Raw genomic sequence first — 17,539 nt, forward strand, 5'->3', positions numbered from 1 at the left:
GTGCGGAGGTAGTGGGGACCGATCCTGTGTCCCCCTCCGCGGTAGGTAGGTATCCCTCAGACCCGCTCATGGTCTCGCCAGAATCGGGACGATAGGAGAAAAAGAGTTCTAACAATATGTTGGATCCCCAAGCATCGAGAATAAATCCACGTTTCAAAGAAAGTAAAGTTTATTTCAAAGCATTGGAAAGATACTCAAACACGTTCTTTGTTAGAACTGAACACAAGCAGTTAGGGCAGACATGATAAAGGGATTCAAGTTAGAAACACAACCAATGGATAACGTTCCCGCTGGCGGGCAGGAGAAAACGGTTGCCTGCTCAAGTCTTGGGAACCAGGCGAACGGTAGACAAAACACAGGTGCAGTTCACAGGCTTGGTGCAGTTCACAGGCTTGATAAGTAAGAAGCTAATAGCGAAGCATACTCTCCCCCTCACATCCTCCAGTTGTTTTACTTTGGCATTACAGCATAGAAAACACAGGGGTCAGCTGGCAGGGACAGGGATCACATATGTACAATCAGAAGTTACACAGAACACCATGGCAGCTTGCTGACAGTTTGCTTTGGAACCATCCTTCCTGAGCTAAGATAAAAGTGTGTAAACTGTGAGCTAGCTCACAGTAACTCAGCTTAGAGGGAACACTGCTTGTGAGGCAGGTGGGGCCGAGAGGGTTCTGAGAGCACTGTGACTGGCCCAAGGCTTCATGTGGAGGTGTAGGGAGTCAAGCCCGGTTCTCCATATTAGAGTCTTCTGTTCTTAACCACTACACCACGCGGCTTGGGGCCTGCTGCTGACTTCAGTTTAGGAGATGTAATCCAAGTGGTCTTGAACCAGGGGACTTTGGATCGCTCCCTACCAGCTGAGGGGCTGGTGGAGCCCTGAGCTTGTTCATAGCTGTGTGTCTGTGGCCTTGCTGCAGATGTTCTGATGACTCTGGACTTGGTAACCTCGTTCTGGGAGCAAATGCCACCCTTCCTTTGGAAACCAACCAACCAACCAGGTCTCTCTTGTCTAAACCAAAGAAATTGGTCCTGGCTTGGCTCTCTTGTGCCACCTTGGAGTAAGAGTCATTTGGAAGAGCTCAGGTGGCATCACGTTTGCGTCCACAGGGAGAACTCATGCAGTGGCCTCCTTTGTAGGGAGATGCTTGGCTTGGAACCTGCCGTTGTCTTATGGACCCTCCCAGTCACATTTAGCGATTGGCTCCTTTTGTCCCTCTAGCAGGCATGGTGTGGTGGCACCCGTGGCTCTCAGTACCACAATGAGGCTGGAGCCACCTGATGGCCACAGCTAAAGCCATGCAGACATGTGGCACCTTCTTGTAAGGAATCTCCCAGCTGGTTCCTTCTTTGAAAAATTGAATGCATAACCATCAGGATTACACTTCCTTTGTGCACTTATTAACCCATCCCCCCATCCTCTAATTAATATAATAATATATTTTTCCTCCTCTCTTCTCCCTTCCAGCCAACGTAGCATAATGGCTATCACTGTTCTTAGAGCTTGTGCAGGGCTCACCAGGGTAACAGAACTTTCTATAGTCTGTGTCAGCTTCAGAGAGCACCTTCTCTTCCCCCTCTCCAGCACAGTCATTCAGTTCCCCTGCCTCACATTCCTCCCGTTGCGTTGGGTTGTTTCTCTCCTCCCTTCTGCCCCAGCCTCTTTGGCACACACTGGGTACTCATAACGCCATCTTCTGTTAGGTCCTTGTTTCCCAGAGAGGGGACATATTACTTCTTGCAGCAGGAGCTAGAGCAGTGGCTCTTAGATATGCCACCCGTGGTGCTTCCGAGCACTATGGCCCAATTTGGCTCCCACCCCATGTGTCAGAAAAGTGGGCAAGAACCTTACCTGGTGGGGCTTGTGGTTGGCAGATCGTTCCCACCTTGAAACAGCCACCTCTGGAGGAACAGGTAAGCTGCAGGGCTCATTACTACTGATGGAACTACATGTGGCTCTTTTGGTTGATGACTGTTGTGAATGTGGCTCTCTGGGAGCTTCTGAGTGACAGCCACTGGGCTAGCATGTCTCTGCTTATTCTCCTTCTGGTTCCTTTCTGATGTTCTTAATGGTGTAGACTGAAATGATCTTCAGAATGTTTGTTAACTTGTCTTCTGGCATGCAGTTGCACATGTGAATAACCAAAATACAGCTTATTGTGTACAAATGATTCTTTAATTAGGCAGGAAGATTTTACTATTGCATTTAACCAAACAACATACTATTTCTGTCCCTTATTGTCTAGGGGGCGTGGCCTGTCCTCACTTAAAAGAAATTATGTTGGGGTGGGAAGTGGTAGAAACAGGAAATTGCAGCAAGTTGAGAGTCCATAAAATGCAGGTGTGTTTGTTGTTGTGGGAAGATATTACATTAATGTAACTTCTGTGTCACCTCTGAAAATACTGTGCTGGAACTATAATTGTGAACCTGCTGTACACATGAAGCGCCCTTATACTGAGTCAGACCATTGGTCCATCAAGGTCAGTATTGGCTGCTCAGATGGTCTCAGAGGCAGAGGTCTTTCCCACCTCCTGCTACCTTGTCCTTTTAACTGGAGATGCCGGGGATTGAACCTGGGACTTGCTTGCAAAAGCAGATGTCCCACCACTGAACTCCAGCCCCTCCCAAGCTATGTCGTTCCAGATATCTAGCTGTGTAACTGAATGGTTTACATGGATGAACGTCACATCAGCCACAGATCCTTCCTGCCTTTCAGCAACCCCTGAGATCTTCCAAAATCTGATGATGGAGGTTGTGGGGCCTGCATAGACGAAAAGCCACACATCTTCTTGTGCTGGGAGAAATGCTGGTGGAAGAGGATGTCCAATTCTACCTCTTCACTTCAGTACTCTTGCTTGTGGAGCAAGATGTCCAGTTCTACCTCTTCACTTCAGTACTCTTGCTTGTGGAGCAAGATGTCCAGTTCTACCTCTTCACTTCAGTACTCTTGCTTGTGGAAAAAGAGGTCCAGTTCTACCTCTTCACTTCAGTACTCTTCCCTGTGGCTTGCGGGTGTTGGAGGTGGCTGGAGCCAACCTCCAAATGTCACAAGACAAAGAGCCAACTAAGGGTCTGGGAAGAAATTTGTTTTGTTCTGGTATTTGGCTACTCAGCTGGAGTTTAAAGAAAATAAGATACAGTGGTTTCAGTTGGGATATTGTATATGGTTCTGGTTGATATATCTCAAAAAGGCTATTGCAGAGCTGGATAAAGTACAGGCAACCAAGGTGATCTAGGAGTTGGAACACTTTTCCTGTGATGAAAGGATGAAGAGTGTGGGACTTTTTCGTTTAGGAAGAAAGAAGGCTATGGAGGGACATGATAGAGGGTTATGAAACTCTGCATGTGGTGGAAGAAATGGATAGAAGGAGCTATGTTCTGCATCTGAGAATTTAAGGAGAACCTAATGAAGTTAATTGGCAATACATACAGAACTGACAAAGGGAAATAACTTCTTTTATTTAACCAGTAATTAAACTGTGGAATTCACAGCGAGCAGAGGTAATGGATGGCCATGAGCATAGATGGCTTTAAAAGGGGGTTAGGCAGATTCATGGAGGAGAGGTCCATCAATGGCTACTAGCCATGGTGTGTAAAGTTAACCTCCATATTCAGAGGTAGCACTGTCGTGAGGATAAAATAGAGGAGATGAGAATGATGTCAACTACTTTGGGTCTACATTGGCCAGAAAGTTGGATATAAAGGAAGTAAATAAGGACTTGGAGACCAATTAAAGAAGGGTTGGTTGGTGCATGGGAAGGAGGCAGGGAAAGGGGAGAGAATATGGGGGTTGCCATGAGGAGAAAGTGGAAATAGGTGGGAAAGGAATACAGGGTGAAATGAAGTGACCCTACAATCCCTTGCAGGTTCCTTGCTTGTAAATATATCATTACAACTTCTTTCAGAGAATCCTTTCCGTTTGAGGAACATGACTAATGGGCTCCAGCACAATTGAATGAATTTGTTTAGTGTAACCCCCCCCCCCCACACACACACGCAAAAACACATTAAGGGTGCGTTCAGACACGCCGTTTGATCTGGTGTTGTGACAGTTCAGCAATGGATTTTATATGCATGATCACACAGTCAACATCTGCCTCCCGTCCCCAGCTGTTGGTTTCTGGCTCAAAACTGCTTTAACCCAGAGTATTTTGTTACCAGGTCCCAAAGTGGTGTTCTCTCAGCTCTCCTGTTTAAAGCCGCATTTTCTCCCTGTGTGATCGCTCCTCTGGTGTCAAGCCACTTCCGGTTTAAACCCCCTCCCTGCTTGAAAGCTGCCCGAGGCTTCCACTTTTTGGCCGCCATTGTTTTTGTGCGTTGGCAGTGTGCGCATAGGCAGAGCTCCGCTGCCGTGTTTAGAAAACCGACATTTAAACGGTCACCTGTTTTAGAGTTTAGATGCGTTAGGGATCTCATAGAGGCCATTTTCGGGTCAAACGTTTAAAGGGAAGTCTTTTGTTGGAGGGGTTGGATTGATTCTCCCTAGTGGTTCTGCGCATGCAGCATGGTAGTTTCGCCCCCCTCCCCATTCTACAGATGAGCGCCTATCGTGTTTCCCCGAAAATAAGACACTGTCTTATATTTATTTGTTCTCAAGAAGACACACTAGGGCTTATACCACAAATGCATAGAAATCCTGCTAGGGCTTATTTTTGGGGTAGGTCTTATTTTTGGGGAAACAGGGTATGCGCATGCCAAACTGAGAATTTTTTTAAAAAAAACCCGCCAACACACGCTCTCATGCGTCGGTAGTGTAGGTGCTGGGGAGCGACGTGACTGCACGGTGAGACGGGATAAGGGAGGTAAGTGTGATTGTGATTATCCAGAGCAAATATAATCAGATTAGAACCGGAGCAGTTTAACCCGCTCTCAGCACGCCATCTGACCGCACCCTAACTGTGTTTTCTGAACAGAATTGCATCTTTCTATGTTAAATGATTTGCAGTAGGTCTCTCTCTGCCACAGCCTCTTCCACTTACTGTGGTGTTCCATATATAAATCTGTGTAGAAATTTTTCACTTCGTGCATCTGAAGAAGCAAGGTTTGGCTCACAACAGTTTACATTGGAATAAACGATATGTTGGAATAAACCTATTTTATTCTGCTGCGACAGACTAACACAGATATCTCCTCTGATACTAAAAGCATAGATTACCTACCTGCGTCTGAGCTCCATTGCAATTTAAGTAGAAATTGTTGATGATGTTGTATTCTGTCAGGTTTTAAGAGTGTGAATTTATCTTTTTATATAGTTCAGGAATGATGTTGTTGTTCAGTCGCACAGTCGAGTCCGACTCTTCGCGACCCCATGGACCAGATCACGCCAGGCCCTCCTGTCTTCCGCCGTCCTCTGAAGTTGGCTCAACTTCATATTCGTTGCATTTATGACACTGTCTAACCATCTCATCCTTTACAGTCCCCGTCTTCTTTGACCTTCAATCTTTCCCAGCATCAGGGTCTTCAGGAAAGTTCAGGAATGTCCTTTCCCTAAAACATAAGTTCTGCATTTGTAGAAAGCTAATTAATTTAAAGGCAGGCAATGGCAAACCACATCTGAACATCTCTTGCCTTGAAAACCCTACAGGTCACCGTCAGTCAGCTGCAACTTGACAGCAAAAAAACCAACACAAAATTAATATTGGAAGTTTTCCATGTTCTGTACAGGCATTACATAAGCTCTGTGTTACAGAAAGTGTTCTTTTTCCAATTAGTGTTAAATATATTTTATCTGTTCTTCTCCTAATTCCCCTGAAAAGCAAAGTCCATTGCTTCAGTGTGTTTTTGTCTGTCAGCTGGCCAATTTCTGCTGTCTCCAGTAACTGTTCTGTTCAAGGTTTCTATACGGATTTCCACTGCCCAGCAAATTTTGTTTTGCTGTTTTGCTGCTCAGGATTGCCAGCAGTCCTGGAGGCTGAGCACAGGCTTAATGAGATGTCATTTACCAGGTGAGGTCGTTGTTTTGCTATGGAAAGCTTTGGCTGCCCATTTCCGTATAGGACAGGGCACTCCCCCCCCCCCCTTCCAGGCCTAGTTGCAGTCCTGTTGCTGCTGCTAACAAATTCTGCAAAATTAGTTTGAACTAGAGCTTCTGCACGTCTTCTGTATAGTTGAATGCAGGAGGGGAGGACCTTCCCTGGATACATGTGGGAGGGGAAATTTCATTCAACACCCCCCCCCCCTTTGTTGGCTGTGCCTTTGGCTTCCTGTTTGCTTATTGTCTCTGGCCCTAACTTGGATAGCCCAGGCTGCAGTGGCTCAGAGGTTAAGACGCTGAGCTGCAGACCAGAAGGTCTGTAGTTCGGCAGTTCGAGACCTGAGTGCTGTGTGACGGAGTGAGCTCCTGTCTCTGGCCCCAGCTGCTGCCAACGTAGTAGTTCAGAAGTAAGAAATTGCAAGTAGATAAATAGGTACAGCTTCAGTGAGAAGGTAACAGCGTTCTGTGTGCCTCGGCGTCTAGTCATGTTGGCCACATGACCATGGAGAAGTCTTTGGACAGCACTGGCTCTTTGGCTTGGAAATGGAGATGAGCACCGCCCCCTAGAGTCGGATTCGACTGGCTTTCGAGCAAGGGAAACCTTTACCTTTTACCTTGCCTATTGGCTCTGGCCCTAACCTGGATAGCCCAGGCTAGCCCTATCTCATCAGATCTCAGAAGCTAAGCAGAGTCAGCCCTGTTCATGGTATGGGAGACCACCAAAGAAGTCCAGGGTTGCCGCGCATGGTTAAGCAATGGCAATCAACTTCTGAATATCAACATCTTCTGGTGGTCCTTGGCCCCAGGGATGTCCGTCTCACCTAGGGCCAGGAACTTTTCAGCCCTGGCCCCTACCTAGTGGAATGAGCTCCCATACGAGATCTGGGTCCTGTGGAACCTTTTACAGTTCCATGGGGCCTGCAAGATGGAGCTCTTCCGCCAGGCTTTTAACTAGGGTGACGGATGTCCCTCCCTCTGTACTGGGCCTCCCCTCAGCGGGTCAGAACTGCGTACCAGAGATGGCATCTGTGAGGCCTTAATTTTAACGACAACTTGCACCGGATGAAGGAGATTGTTGTATTTTATTGGTGTTTTGACTGTGTTACTGTTTGTATATTGTATTTTTACCAAATTTGAGGTAACCCACCCTGAGGCTGCAATGTGGGAAGGGTGGGGTATAAGTTGAATAAAATAAAAATAAATATCTCTTACCTTGCAGACAGTGTGGGGTCACAGTAACTCAGCTGTGAACTGAAAACACTTTACAGCTGCCCCCCCCCCCCACCGGCCATCTTTCTCCAGCTGACCCATCATGCTTGTACTGGACTTAACCACTGCAGTATCCATGTACTGTGTTGGGTTGCTGCAAGCAATCTAAAATGTTTTCTGAACTCTGGTAGTTTGTTCTGCAGCATCAGCATTTGTGCAGGCCATTAACTTTTTTTGGGGAAAGCCTCTCAAATTCTTTCTAATTTTTTTTTTGGGGGGGGGCAAGCCCTGTGGCCTTTCCAGTTTGTAGGACCTCAGCGTTAGCTGTGGCCTCCATTGCACTGGCCCTTGGCTATTAAGTACTGTGATGGGTCATACTTATATCTGGTTTAACTGAGTTGCAGATTTTATAGCTGATAAAACCTAGAGCTTTTAGGCTAGAAGTGAGCTGACTTTCATCTTGTATTTACTTATATTATGTACACAGTGTGTGTGTATAAACTAGGGGTGTGCAATTTTTTTCCCTTGGGATTTTTTTTTTTGGTTCGGGTCTATTGGATAAAACAAAATTAATGGGATTCCTGAAGAACCAGGGTCCCAATACTGGTAAAGTATTCAGATTCAAGATTTTTTGTAACGCCCAAATTTTTTCAGGTTCAATATACCCAAACTGAAAACACCAAGGGGGAAAAAAAAGGAGTGGCAAAGCCACTAAAAACATCCCTTTAAACTGGATGGCCCAGAAGAGCTCACAGAGCAGCCAATTGTGTGGGGGGGAACTCTCCCTGCAGGCTCCGCTGCGGCTCTGCTGAGCAGCCTGCTCTAAACTGGACTGCCCAAGAGAGCCTGCCCAGGAGACAATTCTGTGGGGAGAGTTCTCCCTGCAGGCTCTGCTGGGTAGCCTGGTTTTGCTGGTAATTCTTGAATAGGTGCTTTTTTCCCCCCCTCCTGAAAAATCCTGGATACTTTGGGAAGCCAAAATATACTCAAAAAATACCAGTAAGATGTTTTTTGGGTATATTTTCAGTTTGGGTAGACCCAAATGCACACCTGTAGTCTAAACCCTCATACCTAATCTGTGGTGTGTGATACTGAGGGTTCCTTTTTTGTGGAGTGTAAGAGTTCAGTGTCCTTTGCAAGAGTCCTAGTAGGCGTTAAATTGGCTGCTGGGGGTTTCGCAGTGGGCCATAGCTTTCTTTCTTTCTACCCCCTGCCAGTTTGGTGTAGTGGTTAAGTGCGTGGACTCTAATCTTGGAGAACCGGGTTTGATTCCCCACTCCTCCACTTGCACCTGGCTGGATGACCTTGGGCAAGCCGTTGCTCTGATAAGAGCTGTCCTTGAAAAAGAGCAGTTTCTGTCAAGAGCTCTCTCAGCCCCACCTACCTCACAGCATGTCTGTTGTGGGGAGGGGAAGGGGAAGGAGTTTGTAAGCTGCTCTGAGACACCTTTGGGTAGTGAAGGGCGGGGTATAAATCCAATCTCTTCTTCTTCTCTATCCCATTGGTCTTTTCTCCCTGCTTTTGTGTCCTACTCTTCTTCTTCCAAAGAGCCCAGGGACAGTACGCGTGATCTCCTTCCCCCAAATACTTCAGTGTTGCAACAGCCCTGTGAGGCAGGTTATGATGAGAATTAGTGAGTTGCCCAAGTTCATTCATATGGCTAAGTGGGAATTTGAGCCCAGGTCTTCAAGTCTAGCAGTGGAAATGCAACACCCATGTCAGCTCTGTCTTGGAAACGTCTTTGGAACAAAGGCATAGCTTTCCTTTTTGTTTTTTGTAAATGGAGTTGCTGTAATTGCTGTCCTAGCCCAATTTCTTGCATGATAGAGTGTGTTACCTGGAAGAAAAGAAAGCCTAGTGATGTCCATAATTTCCAGTTGAACTCATTCCACCTAACAAATGTTCTGTTTGTTGCCAAATCCTTCAATTTACTAGCATTAGGCTTTTAGCATTACACTGGGAGATTCTCCCCTGTCTTCCAGGCTAAAATTTATGGTCTCTTTGTTGAAGCGAAAAGAGAGATTCCAGAGCTTAATTTACTCCTGAACTTATCCCAAGATACCAGAACCTTTTGATGGTATTGACTTTTACTTAATCAGCGACTCCCTTGTATTTTCTCTCTCTCTCTACAGAAGAGCTTTTTAAAGCGATGGGAGCTATTTTTTCTGATTTGTAGCATGTATTTGGTTTGTCCTGAACCATCCAATCCAATATTCTCCGTTGCTTTCATAACACGCTATGGTGTTTGTGGCAGCAAACTTCCCCCCCCCCCCCCCCCCCCACCAATGAAAACAACTCCAATATAGAAACCTAAGAAGTTTTTGAACCTAACTCTTCACCACCTTGGTAACCCTTTTAAAGATCCAAGCATAATTTTAAAGTAATTGTCTGAACTGTGTGTTCTTGGCAAGGCAAGTGCAACTTGTTCCATGTTTAAAGATCTCCTTTTGACCTCCTGAATTTGCAAAACCAGTTAGTTCTAAATAACTGAGTTCTTGAGTAAGTCGTGAAGAAATATCTGATTGGGGTTTTGCAAAGCCCACTTATGGCCAAATTGTGCAGTGATTTGAACATTTTATCCCCACAGGAATATGAATTGCTGTTAATATAGATTTGTTTTTGTTTGATTTATGCCTTGAGATGGACGATAATAATATATAATTCTCAGCAGTGAATCGGGGCAACAAAGAGAAGCTGCATGCGTTTGCAAGAAGATCCTATAGCTAGAGGCATAATAAGAGTACAAAGGACATGCTTGCATCGTGTGTATGTGCACGAAGGCTTATACCCAGAATAAAGCTTTGTTGGTCTTAAAGGTGCCACTGGACTCAGACTTTATCCTTGCATTGTTAATGTGAATTAACACAAAAGATTCTGATAACTCACCTTTGAGAGTGTGTATACAAGCGCCATCAAGTCACAGCTGAATTCTGGCAACCCTGTAGGGTTTTAAGGCAAGAGGCAAACAGAGGTGGTTTGCCACTGTCTCCCTTTGCATAGTAATCCTTGGTGGTTTACCATCTAAGCACTGATCCTACATAGCTTCCAAAATATTATAAGATCGATCTACATCATGCTGCCTTCCCTACTGACCCTTTGATATGGGGGGATATTGCAAATGAATAACAAAATTAAGCATTTCTGTAGCATTATAGGACTAGTCCACCCTATCAGTTGCCTTCTCAGCATCTAAAACCACTGAAGGAATCTGAATTATTTTGGTGTTATTTAATAATGCTAGTACCAGTGCTTCTGGTGCTATGCTTCTTCATAACCTGTGTCTGATAAAGTTACATTGTATCTTATTTGGCAGGGACTCTGTTCCACTTCTCAGTAAGTAACAAAAAAGTTTACAGTGTGAAAACTACTAAAGGATACATATTAAACTAGAATAAATTTGCAAATCAACTACATAAAAAAAGCTTGGGAGAATGCAACCAATAGCAAAAGGACAAATGAATTTCAAGGCAAGATCACTTTACTATTTATTCATTGATTGATTCATTCAATTTATATCTCGCCTCCCTGCCAAGGCAGGCTAGAGGAGGGGAGTCTCTCTGGGCAGGAAATTCCACAGTTTGGGACCTGCACTTGACCCCCTCTGCTGTGTCTTAGATAGCAGGGACACCCTCCTGAACATCCTAAGGTATGGTGTGTGTGTGGAGAGGGGAACAACACATGGAAATATATATTAATTTGAATTAGCAGGCCTGTTTAGTGTTACTGAGCTGAACTTGAACGGTCTGGAAACCAGTACAGTTCCTGAAGGACTAGCATAAGATGGCTGCTTTGGCTCTTGCTGTTCTGCTTGCTGTTCTGAGCCAGATGCAGTTTTTGAACAGTCTTTAATGGAGTGGCCTTTACGGAGCACTGCAAGTATCTAAGCAGTTCAGAGCAGCAGTGCACAAGGTTCTCCCTTCCCTCGCTGTATCTTCACAGTTGCATTCAGTTAGGCTGAGAATCTGTGGCTGCCCAAGCTTCCCCAATGATCTTTGTCTCTCTTGGGTGTTTGAATAAATCCCATCCAATCTGCATACTCCTATACCATGCTGGCTGATGGATCTAGAGGTTACCAGGGCATGCATCGTACATACCATGTCTTATACGGCTGCATCTGAATAGAGGCATTCTGGGACAAAGGTGTCACCTGAGAATCAAGCAAGGAGCCCTTTGTCCAGGAGCACTTTCAAGTTAAGAGCCTACTTTCTCAGAGGAGGTGTGACCACATTCACAGCAGACCCTCTACCTACCAAGTGGATACTTGGGGCCCTCTACCAGCAGCATTGCTGTCCTGTTTGGGTTGAGTGCCCCATTGCCCATTTCAGGTTATCTGATAGAGGCTTGTTGTTGCGTTGCTTAACTTAAAGGGAATAGGTAATTGGATGAAATCCATGTGTTGATAAAACTGGACCAGATCCTTTCATGACCATTCCAAGCAGCTTTATAACCCCAGGTGAGTTTCCATGAAGCAGAGCAATATTCCCGCCATCACTACCTTGTGGACCTGCTAGGTAGATAGGAGTGGACCTACTGCTAAGCAGTGACCACCTCCTCATTCTTAATACTTATAGGTGATCCAGAAAGTCAATTTTACTGTCTGTGTCTAAGAGGTCCAGAGGATCATTTGGGGCACACTTCCCCTCTTCTGTCATCCTCGTGAGTTCAGGGCACTTTCTGTACCAAACTAGGCCTGAAGCCGGGTGCAAGTGGTTCTAGAACAAGTGGTTGATCCAGGAGAATCCAGGAAGACATTTCTGAATAATTTGTTGGATTTTTATTATCTTTAGCACTCTGGGTAACTTTTGGCCTCTTCTGTGTATCTGTCAGCTAGCTGCAATTGTATCTAGTGTTACCTGCTTAACACGTCTTGTGCTCTCTCCCCCCCCCCCCCCCCCCCTCTCTTTCTGTTTTGTCCCTCCCCCCAGATTCAGATGAAGGGCTGAAAGCTTACGAATGACAGTAAAGTGCAGAAGTGCATTTGCAAGAGAATATTAAATTGTTTAAGAAGGGGTTCTCTAAAGACACATACAGATGAAATAGGGACAGTTGGAGTGTGCCTTGTTGCCTTTTTTAAATTGTGGGGAAAAATAAGTAGTCAAGAAACATTTCTCTCTGTCATTTTTGCACACGCCCCCTTCAGTAGTATGTGCTTGTGAAGTAAACATTGTCATCGGTTCTCAAATATATGGGTGGAGTTATTTCGAATGCCTGGGGATCCAATAGTATCTGAAATAATGCTATTTGAAATGCAGTTATTAGACCAGCCCATCGATATTGCAGCTCATTGATAATGCAGCTAGTATCTATGCAAAGACCAGCTAAAATTCACCCCCAAATCTGTTGAGTCCAGTGTATTTTTATTTGAATGTCTTTAATTTACCTACACAATTCTGTCTTGCATAGAAAAATATATTGCTCACTTAAAACTCTGAGCTGAAAATAAGCCCCCTTCCTTTTTTCTCCTCCCCCTTCTCACTTTTAAACTGATTGATCACTTGTACAAAGCAACTTACGTGTGCTTCATCTGCCTACTGGATATCTGTAGCTGTTGAGCATATTTTGCCACCTTGCTAAGTTTGCCTGGCTTGCATCCTGACTTAAACGAGACCCCAAGCCTGCGCGAAGTTGCATGGGGGAACTCTGGGCCTCATGGCTGAATTGGTGGCCCTTTTGGCTCGATAGGTTTGGATCTTGGAAACCTTAGTGTGGGGACTTCGGAAGGAGCCCTGAGCTGCTTTCTCCTTGGGCCAATCTTGACTTTCATGTCAATACTAATGAAGGTTTGCCATGACTTTGGGCTTGGAAAGTGCAGGCACATTTGAGAGGGGAAAGTAGAGGGTCTACTGAGGCCACAGCTTGTTTCTGGTCCTCCAGACCATGGTTTGCCTGAGCCAAGACTTTTGTTTCTGTTGGTAACACTTTTGTTGCTAACGCAGCCTCACGTATTAAGTTCCTCACCAAGATCTACTTTTGTTGTGGTAGAAATGCAAATGTAAAAGGCCTTGTTCTTTGAACCATGAACTGTCTATTTTCCCTACTTATAAAAAATTCTGAGATTCGTTTGTTTATTTGCTTCATTCAAACCCTGCCTTTCTTCCTAGTGGCAATCTAGAGTGGCTTGCATTACTCTCCTTTCCTTTGTTTTTATCCTTACAACAAGCCTGTATAGTAGGTTAGGCTGAGAGTGTGTGACTGGCCAAAGGTCACCCAGCAAATTTCATGGCAGAGTGGGGATTCAGACTTGGGTCACCCAGGTCCTACTCTAATGCTCTAATCACTATACCATCCTGGCTGTTGTACTTTTACTAGTGTACTCCTTTGGACTTCTGAAGGTGGTCTTTTAGAGGTCGGAGGTTCTTCCAACAGAATAGTTATTCCCTAGGGAAATTGGGGGGGTTCAGTGTTACTGATGAAAAATCCAGCAGTGGCAGATGATACTTGTGTGTACAGTTACAGAAGACTAGTCTTTAAGCTTACTTCTTAATGATGCTAGTTTTTTCTATCAAAGTTGCCTTGAGACTAGGGTTCACCTTGATCATGCAGTGGAATTTGTGATGATGTTGTAAGAGCGCAACCTGGGTTACGTCCCACCAGTTTTTCTGTTTATAAAAAAAAGAACAGACAAGTCCTCTTTGACCATGAAAGAAGGTTATGCTGGGTGTCAGGTGACCTGAATTCACAAAGAGCCATGTGAGGGTGAGGCTGTAGTAATGGAGGGGAATTGGACAAGACTGAATGAAGAAGTTGTCTAGATCCAACCGCTTGTAAGTAAGTGTAGCTGGGATGGATGTGGATCGGTAGTAAGGCATGTTATTTGTATGCAGAAGAGCCAAGCAGAATCCTTGGCAGCAGGGCTCAGAATGACCTCTGCCTTAAGAGAGAGGTTGATAGTCAGTGCGAAGCTGGATGAACCATTGATCTGACTTCAGCTCTGTGTCTGTGTGTGTGTACAGAAGGTTTGTTATTTTTACTATCCTTTGTCAGAGGTTTAATGCAGGGATTCCCAACATTTTTGACCTTCCAAGGCACCAATGGGATTTTGAGAGGGAGTGACTGTCATAGGAGATGGAACCAAAGACAATACCTCCCTCCCCACTTGGTAGCCATGGGAAACCCTTTAATTTAAATAAGGAGGAGCCAGTAACAAGCCCTGCCTTACAATGACTCTGCCCACTTTCTGAAAAGCTTGGCAGGCCCCAGTGTTGGTGAGTGCCATCGTCCCCATGAGCACTACATTGGGGAGCCCTGGCTTAATGTAATCTACTACCTCCTGAAGCTTAATTGAAGAGTTCAGTTTCTCATTCTCTTCCAAGGAAGCTTTAAAAGAGATGTGTACTCTCCAAGCAAGGTTTGGAATAGCTGACTGTAAAAGTTCCAAGATGCCAATTTAATTTCCTCTGGGTTTTGCTTAAACCAACTAACTCGGATAACGTCTCTCCTTGCTTTTCTTCTTACTAATTGATAAGAGAAAAGTTCATTTGTTTTTGCTTCCTTTTCCAAAGCGTTTCTCCTCCGCCCTTGATAGCCCTCATTAGGTTCTTTTAAGTTTAATTCTCCGTGTTCCAACTGTAATTGCTAACAACGTTGCTTCCAGTGGGATCTGTTGCTTGGTTGTATTTTAACAAAGCTTCTCTCGCTTTTTAAAAATATTTTAATAGGTTCGATCTATGGATGAATTAAATCATGATTTTCAAGCACTTGCTCTGGAAGGAAGGGCTATGGGCGAGGTAAGTGAACGATTGATTTATGAGCTATGCTTGTAGTAGGAAGCCAGTGCTGTTGCCAGGCAACCTCGCATGCAGGGTGTTGGGACAGTGTGGGTCTTCATTTGGACATGGGGCTGCTCTGGGACCGTTCCATTGATTGGGAAACAGAACCCTTTTATGATGGTCTTGGTCCAGCTGTGACAGGTTTTGCTGCTGAAAATACCTTTTTAAAGTGTCTTTGATATATTTAAAACTATAACAGCCTTGTAGTGGTGTTAGAACCAACTCAGGGCCTGCAAAGATTTGGGGGCAAATCAGAGATGAATGATGGTATGTCCCCAAGAGCTCAGTGTCCCAGTGCATTACTTCTTTTTCACTGGGGGACCCAGTTTATCTGGGGATCCTCAGTAAGCCCAGACAGAAAGCCCACAGTAATCCACTGGGCTTGATTTTCAAAGGTGATGTAATCGTGTGGGTGTGTATAGCTATCTGGAATGCACCTTCTGTCTGACTTCCTTTTCACCCAGGGAAGAAATACTCTGGTTGCTAGATGTGCAGACTCTAGCATACCATAGCCAGGGGTCTACAAATAGTATCCTCTTATTGAATGATGCAATAAAAAAGAAAGCTGCTAGCTGAACCATTTTCAGTGTATTTGTTGAGCAATTTCTGTTGGATTTCTCTTATTCCAGTAGTTTCATAAAAGGTTTCAATCACTGAATCAATACTTTCTGTGTGTATTTTTTCTCCCAGAGGTTATTTATGTACAGTGAGTTTGCCTGTTAACATAAACCACCATTTCCAAAAGCAAGCACCTGTCTGCTTCCAAAACTGTGTCAATAATCTGCTTGCTGCAGGCAGTCAATTCTTTATCAGATCTTTTGTTTCTTTGCTTTTATCAGGATTTTTTTTTGCCTTTTACTGAAGTGCTGTACAACCAATGAAGACCATAATAGGGTTATTGGTATCTTAATTTCCAATATCCTGTAATGCATCTTTACTGTATTAGATCAATTTTTTTTTTACCACTGGGCAATTCCTACTAAATATGGAAAAGGTGCCAGCTGGGTATCTCCAGTAAAGATTCAAGCTTCTGGGGTATAATATCTGTATAATAATTTCAATCTGTTTTTCTCTTACACTGAAATGAGGGGGACACCTGTAATTTTTTTAAAATAATAATAATTTTGTAACTTTTAAAGACACCTTAATATTCTTGGTCCCTGGTCCTTGGTATTTATCCTGCCTTCTCAAATTGTCCAGGGTGGCTTACAAAATGTAAAAATACACAATTATAAAGCAAAGATAAAGCATATAAATTCATTGTTAAAACATTGTCACTACTAGTTGCCAGTAGCTGGGTATACTCTAGGATCTGGGTACACACAGTTCACTGAACAGTTGATGGGTACCGTGTGTTGAATCTCCAAAGTCTCCAAAATAAATCCACGTTTAAAGGTTAAAGCAAAATTTATTCCAAAGCATTTGAAAGAAGCAGGAACAGTGGAATTGTTAGGAATGGACACAGACCCCAGAGGGTAACATAATAAAGGAACTTTGAACCAAACTATAACCAATAGATCCCTTTCCCGCCGGCGCGGATAAGGAAGGCACTGACAGGTAATTGCATGGGAATGTAACGGTTTGCCTTTCTCAAAACAGGCTCTTGGTTCACAGGCAAATGATACCACTAACAAGCAAGCAGATAACAGGGCTTCATCTTCTCACTCCATCTGGGTAACCTTGAAGGGAAAAGGGGGAAGGGAACACACTCAGGGAGCCAGAACTTTCAATGGCAGCTCGCTGACACCGTGCTAGGCTCCAAAAAGTACAATAATTTTAGGGCATTACTAGATGATATGTTGTCCTCAGTGACAACTTGGGAATGTCACAAGCCATTTCACCACAGGAATTTTCTGGCTTTAAAAATGCTGTGGGGGGCTGATCCTGGTCAGGAGTGCAGTGCAGGGGGAGAAGGGGCACCACTTCCCCCCCAGTTTTTTTTTTTTTTTTTTTTAAACCCCTTCATGTAACTTAATCCACATTGCCTGGGGCATATTAGTTAACAAGTCTGTTTACTTCCTCCCCCCCTCCGTGGGAACACAAAGAGGGGACATCATTCTCCTCTCCTCCATTTCCACATAGGAACCCTATGAGGTAGGTGGGGTTGAGACAGTGTGACTGGCACATGGTCACCCAACAAGCTTCCATGGCAGAATGGGGTTTTGAACCTGAGTCTCCAGAATCTTTACCCACTATACGGCCCTGACTGTCATTCCCATTTCCCCCCATTTTTTTGTTTCCTTAAACAAACCTTTCTCCCTCTCTCTGGGTGGTGATATTTCTCTCTCTTTGATGTCCTAGTGAACATTGTGTATTCAGTAAATGCAGTGCTGAGAACTGGGTGTGGACGTTTGTCTCGGGCTGTGCCTCTAGAATGGAGGAGACTGGGCTTTACCATCCTTTACATCAGCAAGGCTTTTAGCAAAAGCTTTTGTTGGGAGGAATATTTCTGTTGCAGTAGGATGCTTTGATGCTTGTCAAGTCACATCTTCTAAATTAAAACAGCGTAGAAATAGAACAGGAGAATATCTCAAGTAGGCCATGAACTGTGCTAAGGATATCTACAGAATGAAACATCAGCAGAAG

At 44.4% G+C, this 17,539-nt stretch overlaps 1 protein-coding gene across 5 annotated transcripts in view; it reads left to right on the plus strand.

Annotated features, from left to right (window-relative positions):
• The window catches only part of PUM1 (pumilio RNA binding family member 1), a 116,959-nt gene that overhangs the window by 28,359 nt on the left and 71,061 nt on the right, over window positions 1–17,539 (plus strand). For all 5 annotated transcript variants that reach the window (XM_015423384.1, XM_015423383.1, XM_015423379.1 and 2 more), the window contains exon 3: window positions 14,843–14,911. In XM_015423384.1, coding sequence (XP_015278870.1) covers window positions 14,843–14,911 — 69 coding nt within the window. The remainder of the gene's footprint in view (window positions 1–14,842; window positions 14,912–17,539) is intronic.

The sequence above is a fragment of the Gekko japonicus genome, unplaced genomic scaffold (genome assembly GCF_001447785.1).
Source record: "Gekko japonicus isolate JY-2015 unplaced genomic scaffold, Gekko_japonicus_V1.1 scaffold1743, whole genome shotgun sequence".
Classification (NCBI taxonomy): Eukaryota; Metazoa; Chordata; class Lepidosauria; order Squamata; family Gekkonidae; genus Gekko; species Gekko japonicus.